The sequence below is a fragment of the Ursus maritimus genome, unplaced genomic scaffold (assembly GCF_017311325.1).
Source record: "Ursus maritimus isolate PB19 unplaced genomic scaffold, ASM1731132v1 scaffold_24, whole genome shotgun sequence".
Lineage (NCBI taxonomy): Eukaryota > Metazoa > Chordata > Mammalia > Carnivora > Ursidae > Ursus > Ursus maritimus.
In genome coordinates, this window is record NW_024424897.1 from 24,368,493 (window position 1) to 24,385,306 (window position 16,814).

The 16,814-nt window shown below is 54.7% G+C and overlaps 1 protein-coding gene across 1 annotated transcript; it reads right to left on the reverse strand.

The window, feature by feature from the left end:
- Window positions 1–5,823: 5,823 nt before the first annotated feature.
- On the reverse strand, window positions 5,824–16,501 carry PHB (prohibitin). The gene is made up of 7 exons (XM_040640792.1): window positions 16,400–16,501; window positions 14,842–14,956; window positions 13,338–13,499; window positions 11,054–11,196; window positions 10,782–10,898; window positions 8,221–8,316; window positions 5,824–6,915 (listed from the first exon to the last, which is right to left on the reverse strand). The coding sequence occupies exons 2-7, from the start codon at window positions 14,927–14,929 to the stop codon at window positions 6,703–6,705; spliced, it is 819 nt and encodes a 272-aa protein (XP_040496726.1). The 5' UTR covers window positions 14,930–14,956; window positions 16,400–16,501; the 3' UTR covers window positions 5,824–6,702.
- Window positions 16,502–16,814: the final 313 nt, after the last annotated feature.

The following is a 16,814-nucleotide window of genomic DNA, read 5'->3' on the forward strand; positions in this document are numbered from 1 at the left end:
AAATATTTTTATTTTTTTATTTTTTTTAAAGATTTTATTTATTTATTTGACAGACAAAGAGACAGTCAGCGAGAGAGGGAACACAAGCAGGGGGAGTGGGAGAGGAAGAAGCAGGCTCCCAGGGGAGGAGCCTGATGTGGGGCTCGATCCCAGAACGCCGGGATCACGTCCTGAGCCGAAGGCAGACGCTTAACGACTGAGCCACTCAGGCGCCCCTCAAATAAATAAATCTTTAAAAAAGCCCGGCAGAATCAGAATCCAATCCCACATCTTTCTAATTCTAGATCCCGTGTCTTTCCAGTAAATGGAGTTGCCTTCTGAAACAGGAAATCTGGGGCGTCCAGCCCAGCCCAGAGTTCCACTGTGTCCTTCAGGATGACTGCCGCGGGCGGGCCTCACAAAGACAAGATGTTGTCTCTGCCTCCCACCTGTGATGGTCCAGTGGGGGAAAAGTGTGCTCGGGCAAGTGTGAACGCTTCACACGCGCCCACTCACCTGTGAGTGCCAGGAAGGATTTACAGGACAAGGAGCGTCGGCTCTAGAACATCTGGAAGCTAGAGATGGGATGGCAACAGCACTGGACAGTCAGGAGCCCTGAACGCCACCCCGGGCTCTGCCACCCGCGTCCTGCGGGACGTTGGGCGAGTCCCCTCGCCCTCCTCACCTAAATGAAGGGGTTGTTTCTGAGGATGTGAGCGTCTCCCGCTCGGCTCTCTGCTGTCGCGATTTCAGTGGGGGCGGCGTCAGACGAGGAAGAAGCCCTGAAGGAAGTGAGTTTCGGACAGGATCTTGAAGAGGGGAGGGTTAGAGACATGGAGGGGGAAATGCTCACACTGACAGCTTGACAGAGGCAAGCAAGGACAAGAAGCCGTTGCTTGCTAGAGACGGCGAGCTCACCCGCTGTTGAACGCTTGGTAGAGACTGGGTTTGCTGCCATCCACAACGAGCAGCATCTGTAATTCTTTCGGGGTCTCTGGTTATCCAGGATGGGTGTGGTATTTTTTTTTTAAGATTTTATTTATTTATTTGAGAGAGAGAGAGAGGGAGGGAGCACGAGCAGGGGGGAGGGGGAGGGGCAGAGGGAGAGGGAGAAGCAGATTCCCTGCTGAGCAAGTGTGGGACTCGATCCCAGGACCCTGGGATCATGACCTGAGCTGAAGGCAGACGCTTAAGCAACTGAGCCACCCAGGCGCCCCAGGATAGATGCGGTCTTAACCGAGACTTCTCCACCCAGTGGCTAAAGCTCCCAGAGGCCCCTGTTTCTGGGAGTCATTGAGTACTGGGCTCCCTTTCTTAGCTGTACGCCCCCCCCTCCCCCGCAAGCTTTGGAAGGACAGTCCAGCAGCAAACCCTTCATGGAAGGCAAAAGGGTAGAAAGGAAGTGCTTTTTTTTTTTTTTAAAGATTTTATTTATTTATTCGACAGAGATAGAGACAGCCAGCGAGAGAGGGAACACAAGCAGGGGGAGTGGGAGAGGAAGAAGCAGGCTCATAGCGGAGGAGCCTGATGTGGGGCTCGATCCCACAACGCCGGGATCACGCCCTGAGCCGAAGGCAGACGCTTAACCGCTGTGCCACCCAGGCGCCCCGAAAGGAAGTGCTTTTACCCCAGGCCTGGAGATCCTCGAACCTCTAGGGACCATCGGGTCCTTCCCTCCTAATTCCCACCTGTTTGCCACCTCCATTCCCACTTCCTGTCTAGTTCAGAAACATGTGCAAGCCTCGGAGAACGGCAGGCATTATACATCTGTGTGCCAGGGCCCTGGTGGGACTTTGCTTTCCAGATCACCAAAGCCTCAGCCTTGCCACACGCAGGAACTCTAGTGACAATGACACTGTATGGGACTGAAAGCCCTCAACCTGCTGGGTGTCTGAGACTTCCACATCCCAGGCTGCTTCTTCTTCTCCAAGGCTATCCAGTCCCCCGAGTCAGGGCTCAGCAAACTTGTCCTGCAAAGGGGCGAAGACTGAATCCTTTCGGTTCTGCAGGCCATGTGGGCTTTGCTGGAACTTTCTACCCCTGCGCTGAAGTGTAATGGGCGTAGCTATGTTCCAACAACACTTGACTTGTGGACACTGAGGTCTGAATTACACCTAATTTTCATGTGTCACCAAATTGTCTTTCTTTTTTGATTTTCCCCAACCATGGAGAAGCATAAATACTACTATTCGCTTGTGAGCTATACAGTTGGGCTGTTCTCAGCTGGCAGGCCAGTCCCTGACCCAAGCAAGTGTTTGCAGCTAATTCAGCCGAACTCACACGGTCCGAACCTTTGCTACACCCTGGGCTTTCTGGTTAATCCGGATGGCTTGGCTTAGGCTTCAGGGGTGACAACAGTTTTCAGCTCTCCCAAAGTGGCCTTGTCCTTTCGGCTTTTCTCTCTCTTCCAAAGCAGCTTGATTGGAGGGTGCTGGAAAGATCCCCTCCTCCCTATCCACCCAGGGTTCTGTGCAAAGGGGTTCTCTCTCACCTATAAAGTGGTTTCCCAGCGCCAGTACATTTCCACGTTCTCTCTTCCAGCTCTGGGCATCCGGCCTTGCCAAAGCATCCCAGCCTCGACCAGCTCGGGCAGGCCTCATGGCTCTTTTCATGTTGAATTCTCAATCCCTGTGTTGCGGGCGGTCCAGAGCCAGCATAAAGGGAGACCTTATATGCTAGGAAAGCTGGGCGAGTCGGCCAGAAGCGAATTCCCGGAGAGGAGGGATTTTAAGTTGGACTCAAGACAGGGAGAAGGACAGGGACTGAAGGAGGGAGAGAGAGAGAAGTTCCAGACAGAAGCAGGAGGGACTGAGCTGCGGGCAGGCAGCGGCGAGGGGAGAGTCCCACACAGAAGCTGTTTGAAGCAAGAGTGAGGACACTGGAAAGTCGGCCTGGGGAGGGGGGCGCATCAGTGGAGGGGTTGGCCTGCCGGACCCCGAGCCTCTGATCCAGAGGACCTTGAAGTAACTTAATGTGACGGTGTGGGAGAAGAGCTCAGAGGCCCGGCTTCCGACCCTCCGCCCAAACCTCGATCCTTCATCTGTTTCTTCGGCAAACACTCAGGAGCTCCCGCCAAGAGCCAGGGACCTTCAACTTGGGGAAAAGATCAGGCAGTGGTTGGGGGAAAGAAGGAGAAGGGGGAATATTCAATCATATGAAGGTCCTGCCCTTTATAAACGTGGCGTAGGAGAGAACACACACACTACAACCCAACGAGGAGAGTGCTAAATGCCTCATGCGACTGTGGACAGGAATCCAGGCAAGGTAGAGGCCATGAATGGGGGCAGAGGGGACTTCGCAGATGTTCTCCAGAAGAGAAAGTTTGGAGGATGGGGATAACTGGACCTGTGAAACGTGGGGGAAGGGCTCTCCAGGGTGAAGTGACACTGAGCGAAGAGGGTGCAGGGAAGGCATGGGGGTATGTAGACAAGAACTCAGTTTGGCCTGTGTTTTCAATGGGGAGGGTGTTATTGGCATTACTTCGGGGGCAATTCTTCGTAGAAGGAGTCTGGCCCATACAAAGTAGGTCTCGTGGCATCCCTGCCACCCCCCTGCCCCAATACCAGTAGCTGCTGGTGTTCTCAACGCTCCCCACCCCACTGGGGCCACTAGGTTGGTTTGTGAAAGCAAGCAGGAAAATACAAACTTGGACTAGAAAGGTAGCCAGGGGTAGCCGGACCATGGAGGGCCTCGAATGTCAGGACAAGACCTTGTACTTTACGAAGGGAGCAAGGAGTGGCCGTTGAAGGTTTTCCAGGAGATCTGCTTTAGAAACATGACGTTTGGAACCGTGTGCAGGATGAATGGAAGGCCTAAGAAAGGGAGGGAAATGTTACAACCTCTTGCGACCTTCCCACCCAAGTTATCTTCAGTCAGGGTGGGCTGCTTTGCTCACAATTATTGGTGGATGTCAAAGGTCAAGGGGAGGTCCTAACGGCACATCGCCCTGCTGATTGCTGGAATGGCCTATTAGAATAGCATTTGCTAAATCAGGATTTGACTAATATTCCATGGCCTCTTCCTGTCTTTCAAATCAACCCACCTGGGGACGGCCACAGTGCAAGTCCTCCCCCCGTGGTCCACACTGGCAGAATTTGTGTCAAACTAGCATAAGGAAGGAAAAGGCAACCCTTTGAGAATTCTTCTCTCCCCTGCCTATCCAGGGTCCCACTGCTGCCTTAATAAGCAGCGAGCTCTCAGTGCGCAAACAAGGAAGCAATTCAGCCTGACCCAAGGAGAGAGGGAGGGAGGCACTCCCTACTCTGGCCCTTCCCTGGCCAGGACAGGACATGGCTTTTGATCCACGGCCCAGAGAATCCCAAGCTGATAAAGGCCCATTGTGGCAACTTCTGGAGAAAGCCCGAGGCCATCAGGGAGCTCTGGGGCTAAGGAGCCAGTTAACATCACTTGAACATTTTGTGGAAATAATGACTTGGCGGAAGTCAAGGCAGAAGGAGGCCCCCGGGCTGCCAGTGGCATCATCCAGGGCAGGCCAGCTAAAGGCCACACCAGCAGGAACCTGTCTGCGGCTGGAAGGGCCGGCCTGGAGGCGGACGGGACCCACAAGCTGTGGGAGGGACCCCTGCAGACACCTGGAGGAGGAAACCCAATCTCCCACCAAGTGTAAGAAACACAACTGCTCTTTTTATAAAGGGCCTGGGGAGGGGGGGTCTGCCGCCCTGCCCCTTTGCCGCCCTCTCCCCCCATCCCCCCCACGGGGGTGTCCACAGCAATAAACAGCAGGAAAGGAGGAAGCCCATCTGGAAGCTATTGAGACATTCTGCTCTCTGCTCGGGGCTGTGTTGAGCCCGGAGTACAGGCTCCTCATCATTCACAGGCCTCACTGCTCCTACAGCAACGAACCGAGTAGAAAGGGCCACCCCGAGATGAAGGGTGCCAGGGCAGGTGAGGGAGCTGGGCTAGACGGGGGGTGTTCACAGGTGTCAGGCAGGACCAGGCTTTGGTGCGAGGTTTAGCCAGGCCCATCACACTTTCGGAGCGCTCCAGGGCAACGGGAAGGGACTGGACTCCCACTCGAAGGCCCTGGGAAGGGAGCAGGTGCACGGATGGGGGGACTGGGTCTCTGCTTTTCCCAGCTGACCACCGGCCCTCACTCGGGCGGGGGGGGGAATGTGAATACAGGTCAGAGACCAGCCTGCAGAGTCCTCTTCAAGACCACTCTCCGTGGCCGGGTGGCGAGCCCAGGGGTTAAAATGAGCGCAGAGATCAAAGCATCGTCTGCTGAGTGCTCACTGCACTTGTCCCCGTCTTTTGTCTGGAAGATTTCAGGTGAGTGACTGGTTCGTATCTCAGTGATGGGTCTGCTTTCCCTCCCCACCATCCAAAATGGACCAAGCTGGACCCCTCAAATGCCAAGTCATTTCTACATCAAAGCCAAACAGGATAAGCCAGATAAACCCACCGCAGAGCACCTGAAGCCATTTAACGAATGTCAACATCGACCTGTCTCCTGTCTCCTGTGCTGTCCGCCCCCCTCCCGCGAGGGGCAGACACTGCTGACAGGCTGCTGGGCAAGCCCACGGCTCCTGCTTAGGAGCGGTGCTACCAGAAGCCACAGAGGAAAGGCCGCTCACCTCCACTCACGTGGCTCCCCAAGAACCCATCCTACGACAAACCTCACCTGACACCACAGAGACTCATTTCAGGCTGGGGATGGACCTGGAACACAGCACAAAGCTGTTTTCTGAAACCAAAGCGTTCTCAGCCTTGCCGGAGAGTCTGTCCCAGCTGGCGATGCAAACACGTGCACACAGAGACAGCTGGAATGCTCTGTTCCGATCCCACGGCTCCCACAAACAAAAAAGCAAACCCGTAAGACTGAGCTGGAAGGTTCTGGGTGTCATTTATTGACAGCAGTTTACACACATTTGTGTTCTTCCCACGGCCATTTCCTTCAAAGCACAGGCACAGAGCCCTCTGGAAGGGCAGTCTCTGAACGCGGGAGCCAGGAACGCAGGACGCACTCGGCTTTGGCAGGCGTGTTCAGACTCGGCAGGATGCAATCCTTCAGGCTGGAACTCCGTCGGGGACTTGGAGACACCGAGGTGGGGGGTGGAGAGGAAGTCTTCAGTGGGACTCACATCTCCGGCCAGGCCCTCTCACTTGCTCTCCAAGTCCATCCTGGCGGCAGGACCCTGGGGGGCAGCGCATCAGGCCCACCCACCTTCACGGGGGCAGATCCTTCAGTCCGTGCCCCCTGTTCACACCTGCTTCCGCCGGCCCCGCGGTTCAAGAGAATCAGCCTTATGGAGACAGATGACTTCCTCTGACCCTCCCCTGCAGCTCTTAGTGGAGTCTGTGGAGAAACGGCTGGGACACACGGAGACCTATGCTTTCTGTTCAGCCGCGTGGGCCGTCTTCCTCAAATCCCACCTGCACGACAGGCTGGAGGCTCCAAGTGCCCCCCGGCCCAGGGCGCAACGGCCCCGCCTCTCCCCTGCCAACCACCGGCCTGGGCCGGAGCGCCAGCGGGCCCCGGGCTGCGTAGGCACTTGGCAATTCGGGGGAGGGAGGCGGATCAAAAAGTGGATGGAAATGGGGAGAATGAAAAAGCTTCGTCTGCTAACGAGAGATCTGAAGTGATTTCACTTTTATTTCCTTCACTTTAAGCCAATCATGAAATGTCACAGTGATTTCTGGGGTGGGGGCGGGGGCGGAAGGACCGCAGTGTGCCGAGTGGTCGGGGCTGGGCCTGGGCAGGCCTCACTGGGGCAGCTGCAGGAGCACGGACTGCCCGGCCGGCAGGTAGGTGATGTTCCGAGAGCGCGACAGCTGGTACGCGATGTCCTCGGCGGCCTCCAGCTTGCGCAGCTCGATGAGGCCATCGCCCGCGGTGGCGAGCGAGTTGGCGATCAGCTCGGCGGCCTTGGAGTCGCCCTCGGCGGAGATGATGGCCGCCTTCTTCTGCTGCTCAGCCTAGGACAGTGGAGGCGGGGGCGAGAGCAAGACCACACCTTAGGGTGCTGGATGGCAGGCGGCGGCCTTGGAAGGACCAGGCCACACACCCTCACTGGCTCCCGAAGGAACTCTGGGACTTGACCTCCCCCTCCTCCAGAGACAGGCTCAACGAGCACTGTCCACCCCACCCTCCTCTTTCCTGCAACGCGCTGTCCACTTCCCGTTGTCGTGGGGACACATTTCTGTTGGCTGCGTAAGTACCTGTCTTATTTCAAAGTCCTCATTAACGTTAACAGCAATCCAGCCCAGCCACCTTACTCTGTGCCAGGAGGAGGAAAACAGGAGAGGGAAAAAAGGTAGAGGCCACCCTCAGGCTCGCCTTTCCCTCCAGTCCCAAGTCAAAGTGACTTTTCCCAAACACACCAGTTTGAGGAAACAGAGCAGGCACGTGTGACACTCCCGAGTTGGCCCTGAGCTAACCTGGTTCCTGACCAGGAACCCAGGCACCAGAACGAGCTCTCCAGGCTCTCCCTACCCGTATCAACAGACTGACCTCTATCTGCAGTGCACAACTTGGTCACGGGAGGAGGGTACGGTTATCAACAAATGTTAACCGAGCACCTCCTAAGTATTACCAGGTACGGTCTTAGACATGTTCTAGGCTCTGCAGATAGGGGGGAAAAGAAAAAAAGCAAGACAGTTCCTACCCACAAGGAGTTTACATTCCCTAAAACTAAATGTTGGCCCCCCATACATCGCTCTTTTCCCTGCTTCAAAGGACTAAGGGCTCTTGGATTAGGACTAACCCAAGAAAAACTAGCACTGGGGAGAAGGGACAGCAAGAAATAAATACACCTTTGCGAAGACCGGGCTGCTATGCAAATACAGTGTGTCCCACCACACTCGGCTCCATCTGGATGGATTTAGGGCTTGAAAAAAAGCCAGTGACGACAGCACATCTGGTGCAACGTTTGATCCTTTTTGCTGTCAGCTTTCACTGTGAGACCACGGTTAAAAATGACTTCGCAGTGAAGCTGAAAATATTCCAGGAGAAAACATTTTTATTTGCAGGAGAATGTTTCTGATCTTAGGGAAGTGGAAGAAAAATGACCCTTCGGTGATTTCGGAACATAACTTCACATCTCCCTGACTAGCCCCCAAAGACTCTGGAACCAATCGCAGGAGGACGGTTCCCTCAATCCCCTTCCGATGATCCCGGAAGGAGAGATGACAGCTGATGAATTTCCAGGCCACCCAGCAGACGGGGAGGCCGAGCACAGGAGAAAGGGGGGAGAGGCTCCTGCCATCTGGCTGAACGCTCACCTTCTCCACCACGAATCTGGCCCTCTCTGCTTCCTGCTGAGCCACCTGCTTGGCTTCCACCGCTTCTGTGAACTCCTTCCCGAAGGTCAGATGCGTCTAAGGGGAGAGAGGGCGCGCGAGATGAGGCAGGGTCATTGCTCAGGCAGTGCTGCTGCGAGGCCCCTCACCCAACCACTGGAAGGAAGAGGCCACGAAAGGCTCTGGCAGCTGGAGGCCTCTGTGAGGCCAGAACACCCTTCCACCTCCACATCCGTGGCCAAGCAGAGCTCACAGCCCAGAAGCCTCGGCCGCCTCAACGGTGCCTGCACGTCATTCTGTCGCCCGCGGTGTGCAGATCTCACACGGGAAACAGCCCGTGGGCACCAGAAGGTACCTGCTCAACTGACCCCTCCCAAGGGGAGGAGACTGTGGGCTCCAGGACCCCCGCCTCCGACTAGTGCTCATCCAAGGTCCTCTGATGGCCTGTTCAGAGCCCCCCGAGAGGCCAGATGGAAAACTGAGCCCCTGAGAGGGAAGGATGCAGCTGGTTCTCAGGGATTCGAGGGCGTGATGCTCTCTGCTTATGGCTTAACCAGTCCGCTTCTTTCTCACAGCAGCCCCACCGCAAAACAGGAAGAGGATGAGAGACGGTGGAACGCAAATCATGGTATTCCCCATGTGTGAGTGCTTCTGGTAAAGGGTTTAAGAGAGGAGGCAGGGAAAGCTATTGCTAGGGTGAGGGTTTACAACTCTGACTACCCACAGACCTTCTCTACTGACACGTATCACTGAGACTTGGCTGAGACGATGGTCTGCAGTGATAGCGGAAACGGGACGGAGCTCAACTCCTGATGCCTGGTCTAGGGCAACTTTTTTTTTTTTTAAGATTTTATTTATTTATTTGAAGAGATAGAGACAGCCAGCGAGAGAGGGAACACGAGCAGGGGGAGCGGGAGAGGAAGAAGCAGGCTCCCAGTGGAGGAGCCTGATGTGGGGCTCGATCCCATAACACCGGGATCACGCCCCAAGCCGAAGGCAGACGCTTAACCGCTGTGCCACCCAGACGCCCCCCTGGTCTACGGCAACTTGAACTCATCTATCCAACTTTTTATTAAAAAGCAAGACATGAAAGGAAGGATGGTATTGGTTTTGCTATCAAAATCTATTTGCCCCCTCTCCTCCTTGACCCTCCCAAACTCTGCTTTAAAAAAAGAAGAAAAAAAAACCCCAAGAAAAACATAAGCAGCTCAAAACTTCTCAGGAGTAAATCCTAGTCCCCCTGTCTTCCACAACTTTTAACACGCCTCGCTCTCAAACTGCAGCTGTTTTACGTCGCCTGTTCCATTTCTGGACTCGTGTTCAAAGTCTGGGGAAGGAAATACAGTCCTGAGAAGTGAAAAATGAAATGTGTAATTAAGGAATAAAGTTTCTTTCTCAGAGGGCCAGGTGAGGGCAGCAAATTCCCCATGAAATCTAATTTTCTTCTCACACCTCTTAGATAGGGTTTCTTGTGGTCAGCCCACATTTCCCCAGAATGGAGTATGTGGTTAAAGTCTAGTGAAACGCCAAGCCCCTCCTCAGGTTTTTACTTGCATCTTCTCACAGCCGAGGTGACTAGGTGAACAGTGAGCGGGCCAGCGGCCTGAGGAACGTCCGAGCGGCCGCACGCTGCAGCCTGGCATCCTGCCAGTAGAGGGAGCCCGCAGACCCTCTTGCCGCCGGCAACCAGTGCGAGGTGGGGCTGCACCCTGCGGGTTAGCGGGGTGCTGCGGAGCGCGGCTGTTTGAACAGCTGCACAGAGCCTGTGGGGGAACCGGTGCCTCTCCCTTGCGACGCACAGGAGAATGAACAGGAAACACTCTATCTCGCTACCCGAACAAATCACTCCAAATGATTTTTCCCAGAGAATCTAGAAACACGACCCTTCCCCTCACCCTCCTTGATCTGAAACGCTATCCTCCCTGTATTGCTTTCTGTCGGAGTTATGGCATTCAACGTCCTATAAATACACACGCTATGCGGTCCCCAGAGGCTAGCTTATACCTCCGAGATGTCCCCTGCCCCCCACGCCAGGCTTTGGGGGGCAGAACCACTCATTTACACTCTATCGCCTTTCACCGGGGGTTCCCAGAGCTCACTTCCCTGAACTTCAGATCCTAAGTGTCGGGAAATTCTCGGGCGTCAGACTGGGAGGTCTGCACTAGGGAGAAAGAGCTCAGAGCCCTCTCTAGCCTCACCAGGCACTTTCTTCCTGCGTCAAACAGGGCTAGCAAGACGTTACTTCCTAGGGAGCTCCGGGGAACACTCGCCGTGTTGGGGAGGTGAAAAATCTAGTGGTTAGGGACCCTAGATCGGGTAGGGCTAGAAGTCAGAAGAAAAACGTGTGTGGCAGAGGGGAAAAAAGAACCCTCACCTGAAAACAAACCCAAGGAGACTGCCTCACAGTCAAGAAGGTTCCACATTCTTGAGTCTCACATCTAGGAAAGTGGAAGGCAGGACCAACAGTGTCCACCCAGAGATGGAGCCAAGCCCCTGCACAAGACCCGCAGCCCCTTCCCCAACAGGCTCCGCCAGGATCTTACCAAGGACACGTCATCCAGGATGAGCCCAAAGGTGGCTGCTCGCTCCGTGAGGTCATCGCTCACCTGTCTGGAGACCAGCTCTCTCTGGGTGATCAGTTCTCCAGCATCAAAGCGAGCCTGGTTCCAAAGGAGGGCAGAGGAGCCAGTCAGGATGACGAGGAAGCAGAAAGGCCAGGAGAACTACCCGCCACGTCCCAACCCGCCCACTGCCACTCTCTCCCTGCCGCCTAGGTCTTGGGGGCCGGGCTCCAGGCTGAGGCCCTGTCGCTCACCACCACCGACTTGAGGATCTCCGTGGTGATGGACGGCAGCACCCGCTCATCGTAGTCCTCCCCGATGCTGGTGAAGATGCGGGGAAGCTGGCTGGCAACTGGCCGGAAGAGGATGCGCAGGGTGATGTTGACGTTCTGCAAATCTGAGGGGGCACGGACGCTGGGGTTACAAATAAAAATCACGGTGGCCTTGCAGGTGACCTCGCCTACCTTCCGTCTGCTGTAATTCGTAAGCGAAGTTGCTGATGTTAAGACCCAAGAGAGGGAGAGCCCCTGTGCAAACAGCTCCCTTGGTACAGAACCCAGCAGAGCTGCAGACCTAGGGATTCTTAAAGGTCCGTAGTGATGACAGCTTTTCGGTATGTTCCGCATGCCCTCTGATAGAAGCGATTCGGCTTGCACGCCTGAGGGGTACCGTGGGATGTCTGAAACGGCGCATGTTTTCAGAACACAGGCCAATGCCAAGAATTTTCAGGGGCAGCCTTTCCAAGGGCCCAGTCAGGAGGATGCCCTGGAGAGGTTATCATGGGTCCAGTGGAAACAGGCCGCTCGGGCTGCACCAGCAGTCCAAAGGCCGGGGCTGCGGTCCTACCCCGCTGTTTACTAATGATGTGACCTCACTACGCCTTAGCCAATCTCGGCTTATTTCCTTGTCCATCAGAATGGGGGTGACTTCATCTGCCTTCCTGGAACGCTGGGGCAAGGGGAAGGAGACATGAGCTGTAACAGCACTGCGTCAGATGCACACCAGACGTAAGGGGCCGTCAGACTCTTCTGGAGCACGCTTGTCATTACTCGGCCCAGGCGAAGGAGGGCAGGAGGGCGCACGACGTCAGTCACAACGTCCCCTGACCATGCGGGCCTGCCTGAGGCTAAAGCACTGTCAGTGTGCTGGCAGTCATCAAGGATATAGGGCCAGGCGCCCACGGCCTAGTTCTGAACCCGGCACCCAGAGAAGCGGGAGAGCCTGCGCACTAGCTCCTGATCTCTGGAAATTCCTATCAATGGTTTTGAAGATGAGCAAGTAACGTATCCTTACAACGGTTGTAAACCAGCAGAGAAAGCAGCGCCAAAGGGGTGGGAGTTTAGAGCCACACTTTAAGTTAAAATTTTATTTTTCTCGATTAACCCCAACCCACCTTTGATCTCTTGTGGGAGGCCGGCCAGACCCTCGCCGGGCCAGGAGCTACAGGCCAGGTTGCGCAATGCCAATTCACCCGGCCTGCCTCTGCCTGACACGCATCTCTTACTACGGTCCCAGCTCACACCAAGTTCCTCCCGGGAGCCCTCACAGCCACCTGCGGGGGCCAGTCGTTCTCTTCTCTGCTCCCCTCCGCCCCATGCCCTTGGCTCTAGAACTCACCACGCTCACTGTAACCGCCGGTTCACACGTCTATGCCCCTAGGGGGACTGAGCTCCCAGAGGCCCCCGCTTCAGTTATCTCTGAACCACCCCCACCCTGTGACCCAGCACAAACCCTGGTACGGTCACAGTAAGCACGCCATCTGCTGGGGAACAGCACTGAAGGCATCAAGTGTGACCAAGATCAAAAACCAACATCCACACGACCCTTGCCTCTTGCTGCGTAGAAATGTCACCGCTGAGCCACGCCTGCTATTCCACTCACTGCCTGGGCATCTCTCAGTGGAGGACGGTGGCACAGCGGTGACGGCCGCCAGGGGACTGCTCTCAGGGACCCGGGCCCCCGCCTATTGAGATCACAGTGTGAGGGGCCCCTGGGTGGTGCAGTCAGCTGAGCGGCCGACTCTTGATTTCGGCTCAGGTCATGATCTCAGGGTCGTGGGATCGAGCCCTGGGTTGGGCTCCACGCTGGGCATGGAGCCTGCTTAAGATTCTCTCTCCCTCTCTTTGGGAAAAAAACAAACAGGTAAGAGTGTGAGGCCAGCACTGCTGGCAACAGAGGCCTTGGAGAATAAGGCAAACGGTAAGTCGGCCGTGAAGGCACAGGGAATGGATGGAGCCTGGTTTACATGGTCAGACTGGGGAACGAGAACCGACGGGAAGGGTCAACCGAGGGAGCAAAGGCACTTTTAGATTTCTTTAAAACTGGAGCGCTACCTAACTTCTTAAATAGGCCTTTGTGTATTTCTCTAAATTTGTACAGCTGTGTGTCTACCTGAGGTCCGTATTCCTATGAATCTGCGCTAAAATTCTCCTGGAAAAATACGCAAGGAATTCTTATTAGGGGACGTTCAGCTTTTTCTGGATCCTGTGGCAACCCTTCCACACCCTCTACTTTGTGTGACCCACAGGCAAGACTCACCTTTGCTACCAGTGATCACTGGCACATTCCGTGGTCGAGAGCGGCAATCAAAGATAATAGGTTTCTGTACCCAAGGGATGAGAAAGTGAGTCCCTTCTCCTACCACAATGTCCTGTACTCCACGGAACCGGTCAAAGATGACAGCTCTGTGCCCAGCATCCACTAGCAACGACAAAAATAATGACAAGTCAGAAAAATCCCTCCATCTTTTGACCAAAAAGTCTATCTGTGAAAGCTCCTTGGTGCTTTCTCTTAAGTCTCCCCTCTCCTGCTTTGTCTTCCTGCACTTCCGGTCTCTAGCACCTTCTAAATAGCCACAAAACTCAGCAATCCCCTCCCACCCCAGTGTCTTCCCAAGGACGCTGGTAATAGGATCTGTTCTTCAGCATCCCTTCTCCTTGAAACAACTGGCTGCTGACTTTCTGACTATCCCATCCCCCAACACATTCTCAGGAAATCACCTCCCAAAACTTCTTTCCAAAACTCACCAGAGTCTTCACTGTTACCACATTCCATCCCGGTTCCAATTTAAGCCAGTGTTCCCAGAACCAGCACCCTAGCCATGGAAATCCTAAAATTCGGAAGGTCCCACTCTTTCCAAGAACTTGGGTTCTCTCAGGTTTTAAGGGTTAACAGAGCTGTTCTTTAGATTCAGAAAGAACTCAGCGATGGTGAGGACTGCCCAGGTGTGCGGAGTGGCTACAAAGATCAGAGCACAGAGCTGCGGCATTTAAACCAAGTAAGCTTTCTCGTCAGCTGCGCTCTGTCTCTGCCTTACTGGGCTTTAGAGTTGCTCCAAATATCTTCACTCTGAAAGGAATCCTCCTCTTGCGCGACAGTCAGTCACACATGAGGCAGGTCAATCTACCGCTGCTTCCCAACCATGAAAGCCAGAGACTATCGGAGTTGGAAGATAAACCAGTTCAGTCCTACTGCTCGATCAAAGCAGCAGCTGAGACCTAGGGAGGCGGAAATGGCTTGCCTCAGGTCACACAAGAAAGTGGAAGAAAAGTGAGTTTAAGCCCCTGCCACACTGTCAAAAGCTGGGCAACGCACCTCGAAGACATTTTGTCTGGAATGACCCAAACGCAGCGGAGCAAAAGCGCCCGGTTGGGTTAGAGCACCAAAGATCTGAAGCCCCTGCTGAGTTATTCCACACAAGGCAGGAGGGAGCAGATGAGATCTCCTTTTCAGTGAACAGCGCGCTCCTGACCCTCTGCGGCAGTGTCGCTTCAAACCACCAAGAGCAACTGGGAACGTTTAACCCGCAAGTAGACTGGGAGACCCTTTGGGAAGAAAGGCCCTGAGAGAACCTATGGCTACGAGGAAAGACAGAGGCTTGATTGACAAGGCAACCATATGGCGTGGGATGGCAGCAGGTAACCCTCTTGGTCACAGACGCATTCACAGACAGTGGCTGCCACCAGGAGTGTCACATGGGCTGTGCAGACCAACGGAAATCCTCCGGCAAAGGGCAGTGACCCACCACCCCTCAGGGCCTCACCATTATACAAGGCAGAGTTCACCACTCCTCCTGCAACAGCTAAGGCCAGGCCGAACTTGCCGATGGACTCAAACACTTTGGCAGCCATGTCTCCTTCTGCTGGACCCACTCACACCTATGGGGATAAAAACAAGACAAACACAACAATTTGATCCCAAAATTCTAAGAGAAAGCCCTCTCTGAGACACCATATTCACTTCTCAAGCTGGCTATTTATTTCCCCACTCTTGAGGGCTCTAAGTCATGCACTGAAGGACACCTAATAAATAACTCTATAGCTTGGGTAGTACCAATTCTTCTGCCTTTATATTTTTTTTATTTCTTTCTTCTTTCTCTACCACTTTTTAAAAAAGATTTTATTTGATTTGTCAGAGAGAGAGAGAGAGTGTGCACAAGCAGGGGGAGCGGCAGGCAGGAGAGGGAGAAGCAGGCTCCCCGCTGAGCAGGAAGTCCGATGTGGGACTTGATCCCAGGACCCTGGGATCATGACCTGGGCCGAAAGCAGACGCTTAACTGACTGAGCCACCCAGGCGTCCCTCTTCTTTTTCTACCACTAAGGAAAAGGGGTCTGGAGCACTTGATTCAAAACGGGAATGAGGCATGGGCTTGATACCCACAGAGAACGCCACACCACACTAAACCACCCTTCCATTTCCTGGACAAGCGGGCCCCAAAACGAAGGCTATGTGGTTGGTTCTGGACAATTCTGGTTTGGAAAAGTAACTCAAAGAATGCACTACATAGTGATTCCAACAGCAAAAGTTGGAACAGCTAGCTTTTATTCCAGGAGGCAGTCTTCTAATGGCAATTATTTAATCCTCACACCAACCCCTATGAAGCAGGTTATTACAGATGAGGAAACCGAGGCACACAGCAAGGTTACAAGAAGAGCTGACGATCACATAGCCATTTCATGGGGGAACCAGGATTAGAACCTGGAGGTCTAAGTCTAGCAGACACCACTTAACTCCTCACCGTAGTGCTTCTCCACCATCAGGTATTAAGAATAACCTGTTATTAGGGAAGCAGGAGGGGGGCGACATTCCGGGACCAAGATATCAGAACCAACGGGGCAAAAAGGCTCCCCATAGCCACACTGCCAGGGAGAACCCTGGAAGAAGTGGGAGGGCGGGGCTGAGGCGGGGTGGGCGGGAGCACGACTGACTAACTAGAATCTACTCCCGCACCGAACTTTTTAATGCCCCGCCCCAGCGTCGTCGTCCACTTCAGATTCAAATCCTCCCTCCCTCCCTCTCGGACCCGAGGCATCCTTGCTCACTCCAGTGCACTTCAGTGTTCCTTACCCGAGGCCAGGACACACAGTCCGGACCCCTCAGCCTTTCCATTTCCAATAGCTTCTGGATTATTCCTCACCCCGCCGCCATACACACCTCCCTTGCTCGAAGCAACCCCGGGCTCGTCCCGGGCTCACCCCCTCTCCCCTCCGACACGAGGCAGACCAACGCACGCACCCCGCCCACCCAAATTGCGAATGGGAACGCAGAAGGGATCTGCAGAGACGCCCGGACGCCTGCCAGAACCTTCCCCCCATTCTCACCTGCTCCCACTCTGACCTCCACATGAATTCCCCAGCCACACATACCACGCATGCGCTGGGCAGCTCCTTCTATTCCCCGCCCCCTTCCAAGATCCGGGCCTCCGATTGGTGGGAAAGAGCGCTGTGCGTTCTGGGAACGGTGGCTTGCGGCCTTACCCTTGTCCCCGGCTCTTCGGAAATGAACTACAATTCCCAAAAAAACATTCAGCGTCCGGCCCGCGCTGAAAACCCTTTCCTCTTTGGTGGGAAACGACGAAAGATTGTCGCAAAGCCTTTTGGGGGCTGTAGTTCCTTGGGGTTAAATGCACGTGCCTGTCCCGAACGGATGCTGGAGCCTGCCAGGAGGTGGGCCCTAGGGCCTTAGAAAGAGTGGCTGGGGATGCGGCTGGTGGTGGCAGGGATGGGCCGGGGCAAG